The sequence below is a fragment of the Glandiceps talaboti genome, chromosome 20 (genome assembly GCF_964340395.1).
Source record: "Glandiceps talaboti chromosome 20, keGlaTala1.1, whole genome shotgun sequence".
In the NCBI taxonomy this organism is placed as follows: Eukaryota; Metazoa; Hemichordata; class Enteropneusta; family Spengelidae; genus Glandiceps; species Glandiceps talaboti.
In genome coordinates, this window is record NC_135568.1 from 5,325,349 (window position 1) to 5,343,032 (window position 17,684).

Consider the following 17,684-nt stretch of genomic DNA (forward strand, 5'->3'; position numbering starts at 1 on the left):
ATACAGTGCACACGTCAATACAATTATATGAAAAGTCGCATCTTCCTTATCCTTTATGAATCATATTCATAAGAAATTCGTATTGCACAGAGTCTTTGTAAAGTATGAAATTTCGGATCATGGGACATAATTCAGTATATCATCAGCATTTAAGTTAATCTCTGTGAATACCCTTACAGCCTACATTATTAAAATAGGAAAGATGTCACGTCTTCAGTACATAGTCGATCTTAAAAAGGTAGTGATACATGCTATGATATCCTTGGACTTACCTTGATGGTTAACTTTCACTTTTATGGTGTCATGTATTTCGTAAAAAAAAACTTCCTTTAAGGCCGTTCCTATTACCGACCTTATCAGATGTGATTGTGTAGTAACACTTTTTCTTCGCGGGATCAATGTCATTTAAAAGTATTCCCTGGGACGAAAGCGCTATTTTTTGCCATTAAAAGTTAACGATCAATGCATACCGCACATTATGCCAGAAGCCCGACCCCAAGATAGTCTCCACGTGTTCACTCGTCTTTTCCTTTTATCACAGTCATTTAAGAAACCGCTTTCTTTGAAGATTAGCGATCCAAACATTAATTCACCCCTAGCATTTATATTTTTCACAATAAATCTGCAAGTGAATTAAACTTGTTCTGTCAAACGTGCGGCATATGGGGTTTGAGAAACATGGACAAAATCGGCACTGTATTACATTGTTTGTGTGTTACTACCAAACCAGAGTGACTATAGCATTTTAATCAGGCAGCACATCACTTTACTTCTCACACAACAATTTTGTTGCAAATTACATAAAGCAAAACGCACTAATAGCGTGGAAATACATAAAAATGATACGTTGATCTACATTTTATCTCACTGCGAACACAAATTAATCAACATCACTGTCCGATGAGATGAGGAAGATTCAAACACATAACTGTATATCTTTGTGTTCACAGCGAAATAAAATGTGATAAAATTGTATGTGTCTGGGTGCTATCAGCTTATAGCCTCTGTTTTGTAGCAGACAAATTGTTGTGTGAGATGTTTAAATATGGTACCGCCTAATTGAAATTCTACAGTCTTTCTGTTTAAATTGGTAGTGTATTCATCTCAAGAAGACTTGCAATACCCGTGCACTACTGATTCAGAAATATTCTTTAAGTTAATAATCGTCCAGCCAAGGAAAATACGAGTGACCTAAGGGGCCTTGTCCCTTGTCACTTGTATTCAGAATATCATAAATAAACTAAGTGATGACGTAATTTATGATAGGTATCAAGAATTTTCAGGAAATCCCTGCAATCAACTGTTCTGACAATGCCAATTGTACTGTCATAGAAGACATACACCGACATTTTCATTAAAAAATAATTATACTGGGATGAAGTTTTACTGTATTTTCATTTGAGTAAAAGGCTTATAAACTCAACCAGTGTCACTTTAAATAACGGTACGCTGGAAAAAAATATATTATTTACTAAGAAATTGGATTGTATGTGTTATTCCATAACTCGATCGTTATCTTACAAGTCGCATTTCTTGTAGACGTTCCCACGTCTACAATGTGATGAGAGTAGCAGGTAAACTTCCGTGGAATCAAATTTGTCCTCTGCTATATTGCGCCTGTTTTGAACTGGTAGCCATTATTTCCGAATAATTTATCTCAACAATACCTGTATTTAAAAACGACTTCCAAAATAAAGATTTGAATATTGAGAAACAGAAGGCTGAAGATAGGGTAGACGGATGGATGGACAGACAGACAGACAGACAGACAGACAGACAGACAGACAGACAGACAGACAGACAGACAGACATATGCAAGTGAGTCTGAATACCCTGATCACTACCATGGAGCAAGAATAATAATTCGGCGATATATTTCTCAATATAACAACCAAGTAGTATGTTAGGTGAATTAAAATACGTCGCCATAAAAGTGATCAAACTATAGATAGGAACGATGGAGCACTGCTGCATGAGCCGCTTATGAATATTAGTCCTTCAACCCTCGTCTGTTGACAGACTTAAAACTTGGGAATGAACTATGTGACACTGTGTCAAATGAAACCGAGCGACTGTCGACGCCGTCTTCTCTTTGAAATTCTACGATTGTCTGTATTTCGGCGACCCTTTGGTTCGAGATGTAATTCCTCGGAATCGGGCAAAATTGGACGTAAATACAAAAGGTCTCTTTTCTATAATTGTGCGTACGTACGTACGTACATTGGATTGAATTTTCTATGAAGACGATATTATATTTCAGATCCCCGGATAAGTGTTATCATCGCAAAATTACCGTATTTAACATAAGAGTCGTGTCTTTCTATTTAGCAACGTAAATTGCTTAAAATTGATCGATGCCAGTGAATGCATAACAACTCACATTTTTACTTTCAAATAAAGGCAATTAACGTTTGGCAAGGCTCGCCAATTACCCGACTCGCGAAATACGTTTAATGTAATGTGCTTCGGGACTATTTTTCTACACGTTGCCATATGGAAACTTGTTTCTGATACTTTTGAAGTGAAAACTTGAGTCTCGTCTTCAAGAAAATCTATACTTTTATATTTTCCAATAGAGTTAACAATGACCTTTATGTTCAATAAAATGTACCGTGACGGTTGATTTTTCCATTTTATTTTACATATGTAACTGACAATGGGTGTGAGCTTGTGCGAACAAACAGCGAAGACTAAATCTTTAATTTGTGATGCCCATACAACGTTAATAATGACGCTCAATAAGCGAATATCGTTCGTTTAGGACAATCCCCACCCACCCACCCACCCATCCATCCACCCCCACCCCCTCTTCTAAACGAACGTTCACAAGTGCGACATCACACGTTTATATATGATGTAAAAAATGATGAAAATTGTAGCGAAAATTGTAAACATGAAGTTCCAACCTTATGAACCTGTTTACTGAGATGATGGTAAACACATCAAAATACCACCAGAAACCAAGCACTGTATCTCACATTAGAAGTAATTAATTTGTATCACCTTATCAACATCTCAGTAGTAAATACAGAAGCTTTTATCACTGAAGGTGTGAAAGTTTTCGAAACTCAGTTAGGAGTGCGAAAATAAAGTTCAGCAATCGCATTGATGCCAGACCCCCTAACGAAGTTCACTTGTTGAGTTTGTGCAATTGTGTGACATTGTGTGATTATAAACTACGTGTATCTTCAGAGTGGCGTTTATAACAAGTTCAATGTACCGGTACACTGTGACTGAAAATGATCGTGTTCAAGTGCCACTTTACTTGCAGCTCTTGATCTTCGAGTTACACGTATACAGAACTAGCTGAAAATTTCAAAAGCAAAATCATGTCTTGCACAGTGGGTATCCCGGCAGTATTTCTATTAACAAGCGGTATTGCCTTGAACTCCCAGTGGATATTCTGGAGCAGTTACTTTATGTTCATGCTATACCTACAATTATTTAACCCCTTATGGCGTTATTCCTGTTTTTGATAAATTCTCATGAGATAGGTAGACCATCTGAATCTACTAGGATGGTGTCTGTGTGAGGTAAAGCCGTGCAAGCTAAATAACCCCCTTATGTGACTGAATTCTGTGAACCCCACCATTAGTATCTACAGGCTATCTGAGCATTGGAATGAAATGAAAATGCTACGAAGCAGCTCAGTTCCTGAATGCTACATGATACTATTATGAATCAGATGTAAACTAAATGCCTTCCATAAAGGCAAACCTTTAGGTTGTTGCTCATTCACAACATGTCAAAGACATGATATTGTATATCCTTTAAGTCACTACATCAATAAATAAAATGTAGCTTTGGAACTCTGGCTGACACATTACACAAATCCGCTTCTGCAAAAGTTTGGTGGATTTTCAACTCCTCATAACTTTTAGTAGAGTCCACCATTTTAGATACTGTAAAAACGTAAACCTCAACTGACATCTCAAATTTCATGAATTCTTATGTGCTTTAAATGACCATAGTAAAAAATGAGTTTCTTTGTGTACTGGTCCATTCCAGAATTTTCGGTAGAAAGAGGGGTATTTTGACCCGGAAGTTGAAACTGACCTGGTTAGACCGATGATCTTCCCACGCATGCTTTCATAGCAAACAGAAACATATTGGAGTGCAAACACGCATGATCAATGAAGTACAAACAAGATATTCAATTTTGATTGAGAATTAAATAGTGAAGAGATCATATGAATTTATCTCGGCCAATTCTCCAGCATGATGCATACCTACAGATGCGATCTTACAGCCAGCACAGCATGCAATGTGAAGCATTTATAAAACTTTGTGTAGGCTTCACCTTAGCTAGAATTTTAAAGATCTAATTACCAAACATATGCAAGTAACTTGTTAAAACTAAAAGCTACACCAATAATATTACGCTTTCGTATCACAGATATATCTACCAAATTATATTGAATTTGAAGCATGCATTCTTAAGATATAGCCTAATTACCGAAAACCATTAATTACTTAAATTGCTCATTAATATTCATGAAATTGTTACCAAAACTTAATCAGTTCTTGCCATTACCCTACAGAACATGTGCATCAAATTTTGTTTGAATTGAGTGAGCCAGTCGTTTTTGGGAAAATGGTAATACAGACAGACAGACAGACAGACAGACAGAATTGTCGTCCCCAATATATGACCTTCCTTACGGAAAGTAAAAAGGAGCTATCAACAAACTAGGACAGACACAAACTAAAAGTATTGTTGTTACATGCAATAGATTGGGAGATAGTGTGCATTGGTTACGTACATATATAGCTAAAATGATGTTGGCTTCATGTTTCACTCATCGGATATTACATTTTTGACACAAAGATAGACATATTTCAACTCTAGACTAACAATAATACAGTAACAATAAACACAGCAGGATCCTTCACCCAATCATGTTGAACACTGATAAATATTGCTACATCTTTTCACAGAGCAGTGAAAACAGGCTTCTAATGAAAACATTACACATGGACTTGGTGATTTTAATGGCTGCAATGGTTTATTTTCTAACTGATAATCAACATTTCACTACTTCTACATCCCCACTGTGCATGACACCTATGTAACTGTGTCTTCTGCATTAGAAGTTGCATGAGGGTGTGTAGTAGATGTCATGTTGCCTGAGTGAAACACTAAGCCTACATCATTTTAGCTGTAATCATTCTGTGCTGTAATCAAGATAGAATGTGTGGCTTCGAGAGGACTTTGCAATCTGAGTTGTCACCCTACTGCCTGTGCAATAACAACATGTCACACATTATTATTAGTTGGTGTATATCTTTGTTAGCTTATAGTTCACTTTCTGTGGTAATAATTTGTTGATACCTGACTTGTCCATTCCCTGGCATGGCAAGCTAAACTCTTAAAGCAATTTCAAGTCCTTGCCATTTTCTCTCTGATTGACAAAATTAATATCCTAGGTGTAAAATATAGCATCAAAACAGAGCTAAACAAGTGTTGAAGTAGTTCTTAAATTACTTGCTAAATGTGTCCTGATTCAGTACAAGCGAGTTCAGTGGAACACCTCAAATGTACAATATCACATTTTAACACTACAAACTAGTGAAATATTTGATATTTGCCAAAACATGGCAAATCATTTTGGTGACCCTTCATATTTCTGTATTTCTCATTTACCTGAGTGACCCTACACTATGAAATCTTACTGAATTTTATTAAGATGGCACCCTCTATGGCTGGATAAAGCAATTAGGACACAATGCCAAAAAAATGAGAAAAGAATGGTTTCTGGTCAGCACACATATCACTTAAATACCCATGCATCAGGCTTTTTAGTATGTGCATGTCCAGCTCACATACTCTGCAGATCTTTGGGGAAAACAAAAATAACCCTCCCTACTTCAGTGAAGAAAAACTGCAGAACCAATCATGAACAAGCAAATGACATCTGTCCCACATACACACTTGCTCTAAAGTAGTAAATAAAAAGAACAGTAACTGCCATAAATAGTAGATTGAGTGACAGGTTTGTTGAGAATTAAAAAAAAAATTCACATCATTGCACCACTTTAGACAAAATGCCCTGACCAGAAACAATTCTTATTTTTGAAACCAAGTGTGTTTCTGGGAAAATTATTGTTAATTTGATGATTTTCGAGACCTTTAATAAATCACAGTGGATCTTTATGCCTTCTGACTGTAAATTCTATATGGCTTCCAGACTGTTAAAAGTTGGAATAGGACTTTGAAAGCATCACCAACATGTACACACATTTAACTCTAAATGAACAGGTAAACACTATCAAAAGCATTAAAGAAATCCTCAATGTTTTAGGAAAAGCTTTTACTCTTCTGCAATATGATTTGTGAAGGAGTCCCGATTTTTTCATTTTTATCTTGTTTTTTTTTCTTGTTCCTTTTGTACTCATTTTTATCTTGTCTATTTATCTGTAGCTTTACTAAGGAGAAATAGTGTATAGAGACATTGAAATGTTTTACACATATGGCAATAAAGAATCTGAAATTGTGGAATTTTATGTTAACCGACTGTCTGACCAATCATCATTTTAAAAGTGTATATGAAGCATAGGAAGAGATAGGGTCACTCTAACATTGATACCGGTGCAATGTATATATTAACATAGATTTATAGACATCAGCTGTTATGACAAGCTGATACTGGTATACATTAACATAGCTAAATTTATGGCCATCTGCTGTTATAGCAAGTTGATACTGGTATATATTAAAATAGCTAGATTTATGGTCATCTGCTGTTATAGCAAGTTGATACTACAGGGGTGAACAAATCCACTGGTCCTTGGTCCCGAACTAGCGATTTTTTTGGGTGGACCACACAAATCTTACTTTGTTTGGTCCGTGAATATACAGATTCATATGTAAGATTTAATGTTTCACATTAGCGGGATCTGAGACCACTAATTCTTTCAGCAAGACCACTGGATTTTTTAAGGCACTGGTGCGGGGACCACCAGTTCACAAAATGATTTGTTCACCCCTGTTAACTGTTATATATTAACATAGATTTATGGCCATCTGCTGTTATAGCAAGTTGATACTGGTATATATTAACATAGCTAGATTTATGGCCATCTGCTTGCAATACAAAGCAAAATACAGCACAAATCATGCATTTGAGGTACCTCACACGCCTGCTAGAAAACTTATTTCAGTGAACAATGTAAATAAAAAGTTTGCACTTTACTTTATTTAGCTCTTTTCATTTTTTCAAGAACAAAGCTGTGCCACCTTTCTCAAGTGTATACAATACAATGTATTTCAGTATAGTGTCTACAAAGTCAAAAGTACAATATAAAAATTCCACTATGTCAGAAGTATCCTGTCCTCCCTGCTGCTGAATATGATCCGTACTCAACAAAAAAACCACAGATTGGGTGTAACACAGTACAAATAAGGCTACTGATAAAGAGAGACAATATATAAATGAAACATTTTGTCATTAAGCATACACTTCCTATTACTTCGGCTCAAAGGACCCAATGCTAGAGCAGTTTTCTTGCAGCCCATAAAATCATGACTGAATCTCATTCAATACACGTCTTTTCTTATCTTTTTTAATCAGATAGTTATACAAACTCTATTATCAAATCATTCCAAAATTGACCAAGTCTTCCAAATAAATCCTATTCCGTTCTCCACATCTTTCACAGAAATTTCAGTCGCAGTACTTTTCATAATGACCTTGTGAACTTTGACCTGTTGAGAGTACATTGTTTTATGACCTTGTGAACTATGAACTTTGACCTGTCAGTTTCCTTAATTGCCTTCTGTCTCAGCAACCTTAGGTTTCTCCTCCACCTTTGCAGCTGGTGTTTGTACTGCAGGTGGTACAGCTGCTTCCTTTGCGGCCTTGTTAGCTGCCTGATGATAAAAATGCAGAGAAAATACCTAGTGACATGGTGTTCTATCAATCACTTGTCCACCCTTTCTGTGTGATATCAACACTTTGGTTGTCTATACACTATCATGGCCCAGAGAAAACTGACCCCATGCATGTGTATACACTATCAGAATGATAACAATAATAATGTTGGTTTTTATACAGCACTTTCCCACTCTGTCCCCGAAGCACTTTACAATTATTAAATTGGCACAAATCTATAATGCCATATTGGCACAATGGCCTTTACTTCCCCAACTCCCTTGGAAACATACAATCCATTGCAGCCTCTATAAGTGCATAGGATTAAAGCATTCACATTGCAACCTACATCCTACCAGGTCCCCAATTATACAGCTGGGTTGACTGAGGCACTATTGTGGTTCAAATCTTGCCCAAGGACTTTAGCCATTCAGAAACAAACGACAGTGATGGGGCTCGAACCTGCAACTTGTAGATTCAAAGCCGGTCACTCTAACCACTCGCCCATCATGACTCCACAATGCACTGCATTTTGACCCAAACTTAAAAGCCCATTAAGGTGTGAAAATCAGTTGTCAGGTAATGCTACAGAAATAGGACTAACAATTTCTCATCTGAACAGCAAAAAGAACATCCAAATCAAATGTCAGCCCAATCTGCCAAGCAATAGTTAGGGACGATCGCACAATATCACACAAGCTCAACAAACAAACATTGTTCGTTTAGGTCAAAACCCACCCCCTCCCCTAAACGAATATTCACAAGTGCATCACCAAATGTTTATATATGATGCAAACTATGATGAAAACTGTAGCAGTCACACCACTATGATCAAAGTAATGTAAAAACTTGATTGTAAACACATTGAAATATTACAAGATATCCAGCACCATATCTCACATAAGTAGAAAATTTGTCTGAACTTATCAACATCTCAGTAGTAAATACAGAAGCTTTTATCACTGAAGGTGTGAAAGTTTTCGAAATTGGTTAAAAGTGTGAAAATGAAGTTCAGCAATTGCATTGATACCAGACCCCCTCCCCCCTAAACAAAGTTTGCTTATTGAGCTCGCCTGACATTGCACAATTGTTCCTTTATATTCTTGACATATTTTACATGTGTTCAACAAAAATTCACAATCAAAATTTACTTACTTTCTTTTTCTTTTTCTTGGCAGCTTTAGGATTCACAGATGTACTAAGAAGTGCCTAAAGGAATCAAATTTATTGCATGTTAATTTACATATACGGTTTGATTCAGATTATGCAAATTTCATATAATGTGTGGGTGGAGCATAAAACCTATTGGCTGTTGGATTTTGATATATCAGTAATGAAAGAAAATTCAGATTGTAAATTGACTATTGGGTAATCTGACCACATACAAGCTAATTATATATTGTGGGCATTGGGCATTGAGCATTCTACTCTCTCTTATTTTAGTCTAGCACATCTGATTAACTGCTGACAGTCCAGTCATCATCATTTTTGCATGCAGAATCCACCATGTTTTTAGTTCTCAATCAATGTCTGACACCACACTCCACCGTCGCCTAGTCTGAACTTATTACCCTGGTAGTTGAGCCTTCGGTTTTCTAAGATAGACACAAACTAAAACTATTGTCGCAAGATGTTGATACAACAGTTATAAGCTATTGAATGGACATTGGTTTAATTATAGTCTCAGTAGGGAGGCATCTCTGAAAACTAGTTTATTTAGAGTTCCAAGAACTTGCAATGCTGTTTTGGAACTTCCAATGTTTACACTATGTTGACCACAGGGTGATTAGAATTGCACAACTGAGGAACCGCGGTCACCCACTTGTGTAATCTACACCTTATAGAAGAACAATATATTTAGTTTGAGTTTATCTTAGTAAACTGAAGGCTGGATTACCAGTGTCGTATAATACTAACCTTTAGAAGTAAATATGAACTAATCTTATACAAATTTTTCTATGCTAACTATATGTCTGTAGTCAGTCTGAACTCTTACCTTTAGTTCAACATCTTCAACTTTATGTTCTGATTGATAAACCTCTGGATCAAAAGGACTTTCAGTAATTTTTTGAGGCCCGTTTGGCATTAGTAGAACTGTGAATTTCATCTGGGCTACAAATTCACCTATAATACACAACATACAATAAGAAAAATAGGATGATCTCAATAGAACATGTCTTTACAGATTTCTAAGTGTTTCACTTTGTCACAGAGTGTCTTTGGGTCTGCAAAATGCACCTGTGATGCATACACATCAGGGTGAACAAATCCACTGGTCCTGGGTCCGGGGCTAGCGATTCTTTGGGGTGGACCACACAAATTTTACCTTGTCTGGTCCATCGGACCAGTACCTTACTGTTAATAACTATGTTTAAAAAATCGTCTGAATATACAGATTCATAGGCAAAACTTAATGTTTCACATTAGTGGGACCTGGGACCCCTAATTCTTTCAGCGCGACCACTGGATTTTTTAAGGTACTGGTTCGGGGACCACCAGTTCACAAAATGATTTGTTTACCCCTGCACATGAAAAAATTTATTTAATCACAACACTTTTTCATGGATAAATGGATAAGTATTGTAGCCAATGACATTACAATTATGTGGATATCTCATAAATTGAACCAACAGAGAAGTGCCACTTGCGGATGATTTCAAGATAAACTAAGACATACTTTGATGTGTTGATGTTCTGCATTGGTCACATAACTGTATGTGTGGTTTTTGTTTTACTATAAGTTATGGAAAACATTTAACTAGTGCAAAATGAAGGCTGACTAACCTTCTTTTTCCCATAGGACAGGGAATGGATCCACTAACTGATGTTTGACGCATTCTATTACACCTAAACGTGCTTTCTTTTCCTCATCAAAGGCCCTAAAAGTAAAAATCAATTAATCAATCAATTAATACAATATGCGGAAGATGCCTGGCTACACAAGGATGGAGAAGATCTCATCAAACTTTTCCACCATCAAACCATTCTCAAGCTAAATTGTTGTTTGTTTGTTTGTTTGTTGCTTTGACTATATACAGTTTTTGTGATCATTCTGCAGTAAACTGTTTGCTCACATCAGACTGTGGACAAATGGAACCTATTACAAACAAGGAAAATAAACAAATGAATTGGATTAATAACACTTGACTCAGCATGTTGGAAAAGCGGAGACTTGTATTACACACATTGGTTTGATAAGAACAGTTTTATGGCCTCTTTATGTGTACATGAAATGCCAGGGGAACTGGAAATTGTTTGTGTATGTGAACTACTATGTAAAGTGGCCATACAACTGTTTTTATAAAATGATGAAAAGTAATACAAGTCTCTATACTTCCAGCATGCTATGCAAAGTGTTATTAATCCAATTCAGCTGTTTACTTTCCCTGTGTGTAACAGGTTCAATTCATCCACTGTCTGATGTCTGTAATTGTACAAACTAGACAAAAGTGTCCGTACATGTTTACACAAATAGTCATAGGATTTCTGACAAAGGTGGGGTTGATTTTATAGGTGTCAACATTTCTTTATGCTTACAGGACAGGAAAAGTCACCTTCACCTATCTGTATCATGCAACATCTCTAATCTAAATGAAACTGAATGTTCATGGAATCTGGGTTCATAGTTGCTCATGAAAATTCCTACCCCAGAGCCAAAAATTTTCTAGGAAGCAAATTCCACCAACGTCTGTCAACATTGCCAAGGGCGTACACTACAATGTATGGGTGTACTCTAGAATGCAGTTCTCAAATTGCCAATCTGGCTTAGAAGTGGCCTTCTTTACATCGGTGCAAGGCAGTATGGGAAATACACAAAGTTAGGAGCTTAACACTTCCTGATGCATTTCCTCTTTGACTGTATCTTACCTGAGAGTAAAAGGCATGAGATCAAACCTACGTTCCATTTCACTGAAGAATATTCTTGATGATTTCATCCTTAGTTGATAAACTATATCTTTTCTCTTGTAAACTGTTGTACGTGTGTTGCCTTCTTTACCTTTACCTTCACCAGTACTGACAAGCATGTCAATGGCATACACTTCGTGGACTTCAAAGTCACACCTCTCGTGCTCTTTTCTGTCAATAACAAATCAATCACAACATAATGAGCAAACTAAATTAATGGCTTTAACTTCATATTGCACCGAAATTTAATTAGCTCACCAAAGCTTTCGCCAGGTATCCACCATAGCTTCATCAGAGGACGGACATTAAATTTCAGTGCTATACGAAGTTAAATACATTCATTTAGACTGAACTTTTGCACAGATGAGCTTTCATAATAGTGAGCAAAGTTTGATTGCAGACAGTGTCACAGGTAAATCCATTACTGCATACTACAATTACACTGTGTTCCAATTACCCAATTTGCAGTCATTTTGCAAAGTGTGCCACGAGAGGGCGCTCACATAAGGGAAATCGAGGGCTAAAACATGTGAAGTATGCATGTCGTATAATGTTGTTGCATGTTGTATAATAATGCTAATATTATCAAATCATTGAATGCAATTGTTTCATTAAGTACCTACTGGTTTCTTAATTCACATAATTATACTATATATTATGCCTTCCTTTGTTTAGTATTGTTCATTTGTAACATTATGTGTACAAATATAAATAAGTATGTGTATTTGATTATTTATATGTACGCCTTGTAATTACTTACTTCCCGTACTTGACACGACCATGGACTAGATTAGTTTCAAGTGAATTATTTCCATGGTCCTCACCAGAACATTTTCTTTTTGTATTGTTATTATCTTATGTTTCTGGTAGCAATAAATTCAATTCACTACGCCACTGATGATGATCTTACCTCTGTGCTTCGTTCGGGTTTTGAATGATAGATTTGTCACCATCTATAACATTTCTTTTAAGTTGGTGTGACAACATGCCCTCTACTGGTTTGCAGTCAAATGACTCAGTTGCCTTTTGTATAGTATCAGTAACAAGATAATTCTGTAATACAACACAAAGTACAAAATACAAACATTATCATACCATGCACAAGCCAAGTTATTGAACTTGAACAGGAAATACGGAGTATAAACCCTGGTTCTGCGATGCTCAAAATAGTCCAAACATTCCAAAATGGCTTTTCATAAACCATGTTTGGGGAGGTATGATTAAATTATTCCACAATATTTTTCTTCATTCAGCCTGAAAATACTTTTTACTTTAGGTTTTGTCACCACTTATCTGTTGACTCATTGTGACAAGGCCCCTTAGGTCACTCATATTTTCCCTAGCTGAAGGAAGGAAGAATTGAAGACTACTATCAGATATTCATGCAAGTCCTTATATAACTGTGTCCCATTTACTGATGCTGTACAACGATACTGCCATGGTTTCCCTCAAAATAAGGCGACACTATGATGCACACACATCAAAAGTGTCATTACACAATGACTTATCATGTGCAAGTCCTTGTTTAACTATGTCTCATTTAGAAATACTGTATATGTCAACAGATTGGACAGTTCTCAGATAAGTTGACGTTGTGCACTATGCATAAATCAAAATGACCTTTACAAAATAACAATATCAACAATATGTTAATGCACCAACGGTGGCAATATGAATATAAATGGCTTCAATAATCACTAATCACAGAGTGTGCTACTTTAATAACAGGGAAAGGGTAGCCCATAAACTTAGCTCCATGTATCTGATTTGACAATGTCCTTAGTAGAACAACCAAGGCAATATATCACAGTCAGATAACCAAGTCTCTGGAACAGCTGCTCTGGGCTATGAAAAGTGATACTTACTTCATTTCCAGGCTTCACCAGTCTCAGAGCAGCTTCTGCTGCAGTGTGAGCAGCAACTATAACATCAGCCTGACGTCCAGTCACCTTGTTATCTTTTGAGGCACCTACTACAAAGGTGTGTGCTACAACTGCAATAAATCCATCTACATGAGCACCAAGATCTCTTTAAATACAAACAAATAAACAAACAAACAAGTCAATAATCTTTCAAGCTCTCTAAAAACATGTCAAATTAATTTTGCAAATTCAACGCAACTGAAGTGAGATCTAAAGTGCAAATGTTGCAATAATCCAGCAAACTTAGCCTAGACAAGTCATGTGGCGATTTTGATTATTGGGGACATGATAGTCAAAAGACCCAATGGCATGCAATTTCACTCTAGGCTATAGCAAAATATGATAAACCATAAATTACCTGTTATTTACAGGATGGTAAACTTGACAAATTAACCACAAATTCCAAAACATTTTAGTCAATGTCCTCCATCAAAGTAAGTGTGTTATACATTGTAAAACTATTAATACTTCCACCTGTTGCCAAGAGTCTCAATTTTAGCAACAAGTAAAAAAACTTGTACTTTAGGATATATTTCTTGTGAGTCACCACATAGATAAGGATAGGAGAACATCAAATTTTGATGTGTCTTAAGAACTTACTGTACATCAGTGATGCAACCAATTGGCTTAGAGGGCGCACTTGTCACCATACAGTGAGCATAGTGCACCACACAGGAATTGGAGAATTCCAAATTTCAGTGTGTCATAAAAAATTGCTATGTGCATGTGGTGCAATAAATTGGTTTAGTGGGCACACTGTTGGCTTACACTATGACACACATGGTACTTACATTTTCACCATATCTCCATTCTTAAGGGTATAATCTGGGTCAGACTTCAGAGGTGAGAAGTGACAGACACAGTTATTTGTTGATACACATGTAGGAAATGCAATACCTGAAACACAATAAAACCATAATAATCAATGTCTGAAACTACAATTGTATCAGTTGTGTATGTGTGATGAGAGTAAGAAGACACAGCTCTAATTTAACCATAAGATGATTTGTGGTGGTGTGTGTGTGTGTGTGTGTGTGTGTGTGTGTGGGTGGGTGGGTGGGTGGGTGGGGGGGCGACATTTCCCAATACTCGTTTGTTTGACCAGGAAGTATGTGTGCACCAAGTGCCAAGTGTTTTAGTGACACTTCTCTGTCATTTATAAACTGCTTGACTTGGTGCAACATATAAACAAAGTTTTCTGTGAAAGGTGTAGTTGATTATGCAGACTATAAATACAGTTTTGGGAAAAGCAATTCTTAAGTCTCACAACCTGGCAGTCTAAGATTTAAGGACAAGTGTGGGATCCATCAGTACCAATGTAAGTTAAATTTTGTTTTGGCAGAATAAAGAGGACACAAGAAAAATAATGCCACACCATCAATAATCTAAGATGGAATATCTGGCACTTGGTTAAGGAATTTCTGGTACATACTCGTCTGCAGTTCATATAAGACAACAATTCCTCAACTCGAGCAAGATATTCCATGTCAGCCCATTGGTGTGTGGGATTCTATTAATCTCTGCTGTCCATAACTGTGTGTACATGCAAGAGATATGCCCCAGTTACTTGGTTGTGTATGCAGATACATATCGATATAGATAGTAGAGACGAATGCATCTCCATCCACAACTGTTTGTCAATCTCATGAACAATGAACAATTACCTTTTTTTATGTCCTTTTCTTTCTTAAACACACCAGCTGTGTGTTCCAGGATCAGCTTGTCTCCAAGTTCACAGATTTTCAGCGCTGACTGCCCATCTGAACTTTCTTCTATCAACTTCAATAAAATCTCTGGAAGTCAAAACACGGATACATATCATTAGTACTATTACAATGTGAATAGAAATATAATTTTTACATCAACAATGATTTTGTTTGAGCAACAAGAGGGTATGACAATCTGCTCAGAAGGCTGTTTTTGACAGTGAAATGCTTACTAGAATTTGAATGCAGAACTGTTGGAGTGGGATGCAGACTACTGGACTGAGCTAATTAACAAAGAAAAGTGAAGCAAACTTGTAACAGTTTAGTGCTCGATAATCCTAACTGGGGTTTTAACATCGAGCAAAAATGGGAGAGAATTACTAGTATAGTGGATGATTAGTGTAGGTATGATGTGTTTTCCACTCATATACTTTAATCCAATTTGACCATATCTATTGCTGTAGTGGTCTCCCTAGAATTTACCCACATGCTCATACAGAAGACTCACCACATAACTAGCAATATTATAACCAAAAACACCTATGTCAAAGATCAATTTGTGCAAGACTGGCTAGTAGGATTAGCAAAATATCTTAAGAACTTTCCTTCACTTCGTTTAATTCATTTTTTCAATGCTGAAGGTAAATCTTCAGTCTTTATTTCCCATAACTAATGATATTAAATGACATGACAAATATTGATATGGCTGGGTATAGGGTTGGGACAGCTGGCAGTGGTGGTGTGGCAGTTAGCTGCATAACACACTCATGGCGACGTCACATGTGAATGTGTTAAAAATACTGTAGATATCTCTCCATTGGGAGAAAATATCACATTAAAAAGCCCATTAACACCACGCTAAGGTAATCCAATTGTTTGTGTCTGCTAACTTCACACCATATGGCTGGCATGCCAAAGAAGCCCACGTGTTGAACGCAAGGCCCGTTTGTTTTTTCGCAACTTCAAGGTCAGAGAGGGACAGACATAACGGTCTACGGTTAGCAAAATAACACGTTGGTATTAAACTCACTACTGATTTTTTTCGGCGTTTCAGAATATTGAAATGTCACAATACGGGGTTGTGCTTTTCATTTCATTTCACAATACAATGAAATAGCTCATGTGGCGAGACACATGGAAACACATACACTGAATGTGACAGTACAAAGAGCGAGGAAAATTGGACTCTTTTGATTCATAAATATAATAATAATATATCTATAAAAGTATAATATACAAATATATGAATTTGTAATAGCTTACTATTGACCATTTCGCCGACCATTTTGTATTTTGTGACCACAATATCTTGAGCGATCGTGGGTTCTTCATCTTGACTGTCCGCCATGTTTGAAAACACGTGTGGTTCCCGTCGTGCAATGCGCGAATGAGACCCATGGCGCGAAAAACGCATGCATTACTAGTTAACTCAGTCGGTCTGAGAGGACCATATTCACAGTCACTTGTGTAAAATAATATTCTATTCAAGAATGGTCAAAATACAAAGTGATGACTTTATTAGTTATTTACGAATATTAAAATTTTATTTTAAATAAATTCCATCACCGGTGGAAAGCATCCGGAGTCGTCGTAAAACCATAGCCTCTCTTACGGCACCGTCCGAGACCGGCGCACCGCCAAAAGACAGTGCAGTGTCGTGGAAGAAGAGTTAACAGCTCTCGTTTGCAAGAATGTGGAAAAAAACACCCGGGTACGTAATTTTGAATCGGAAATACTACAATAATAAGGCGTAAAAAAAATTGTGGTTCCGATTACATTCAATTTTAAAATAGGTGGAGTGGTAGATTTTTAATTTTATTTCATTGCATATTTTTTTCATGTGTGAGTGTCTAGTTCAGGCTTTCTATTGTTTTCCAAATGGTCTCTGTTGTCTATTTCTTCCTATCAGATGTACAGCCACTACAGATATAGATTGGAAGAATATTTTTATATTGTCTTTTCAAGTTGATGTCAGTTTCCACGCACGTGCCGCGACATCCACTATTTCTTGCGAAACTTCACGATTTTCGCGATTTTGTTACTATTTTTCTCAAATACGTAAAAAAAAGTTTAGGGTCGGCGTGAAAAACTTGGTGGGGTCGGGTAACCGGGACCAAACAACTTTTTTTATTTGAATATGCCTAACATCATTTTTTGTTATTATGACCATCTTTGAATAGATAAGAATATTAGTTCACAAGTGACTGTGGGCCACATTATGAACAAGGAAATATTTTTTCTTGATTAATTATCTACAATAATAATACTTATCTTTCCTA

General features: G+C 36.5%; 1 protein-coding gene across 1 annotated transcript; it reads right to left on the reverse strand.

The window, feature by feature from the left end:
* Nucleotides 1–7,122: 7,122 nt before the first annotated feature.
* On the reverse strand, nt 7,123–16,772 carry LOC144450444 (proliferation-associated protein 2G4-like). The gene is made up of 10 exons (XM_078141045.1): nt 16,669–16,772; nt 15,364–15,492; nt 14,491–14,596; nt 13,643–13,805; nt 12,688–12,830; nt 11,739–11,948; nt 10,656–10,750; nt 9,868–9,995; nt 9,027–9,080; nt 7,123–7,870 (listed from the first exon to the last, which is right to left on the reverse strand). Exons 1-10 carry the CDS (start codon nt 16,751–16,753, stop codon nt 7,766–7,768), a joined length of 1,218 nt encoding a protein of 405 aa, XP_077997171.1. The 5' UTR covers nt 16,754–16,772; the 3' UTR covers nt 7,123–7,765.
* Between the last annotated feature and the right edge of the window lie 912 nt (nt 16,773–17,684).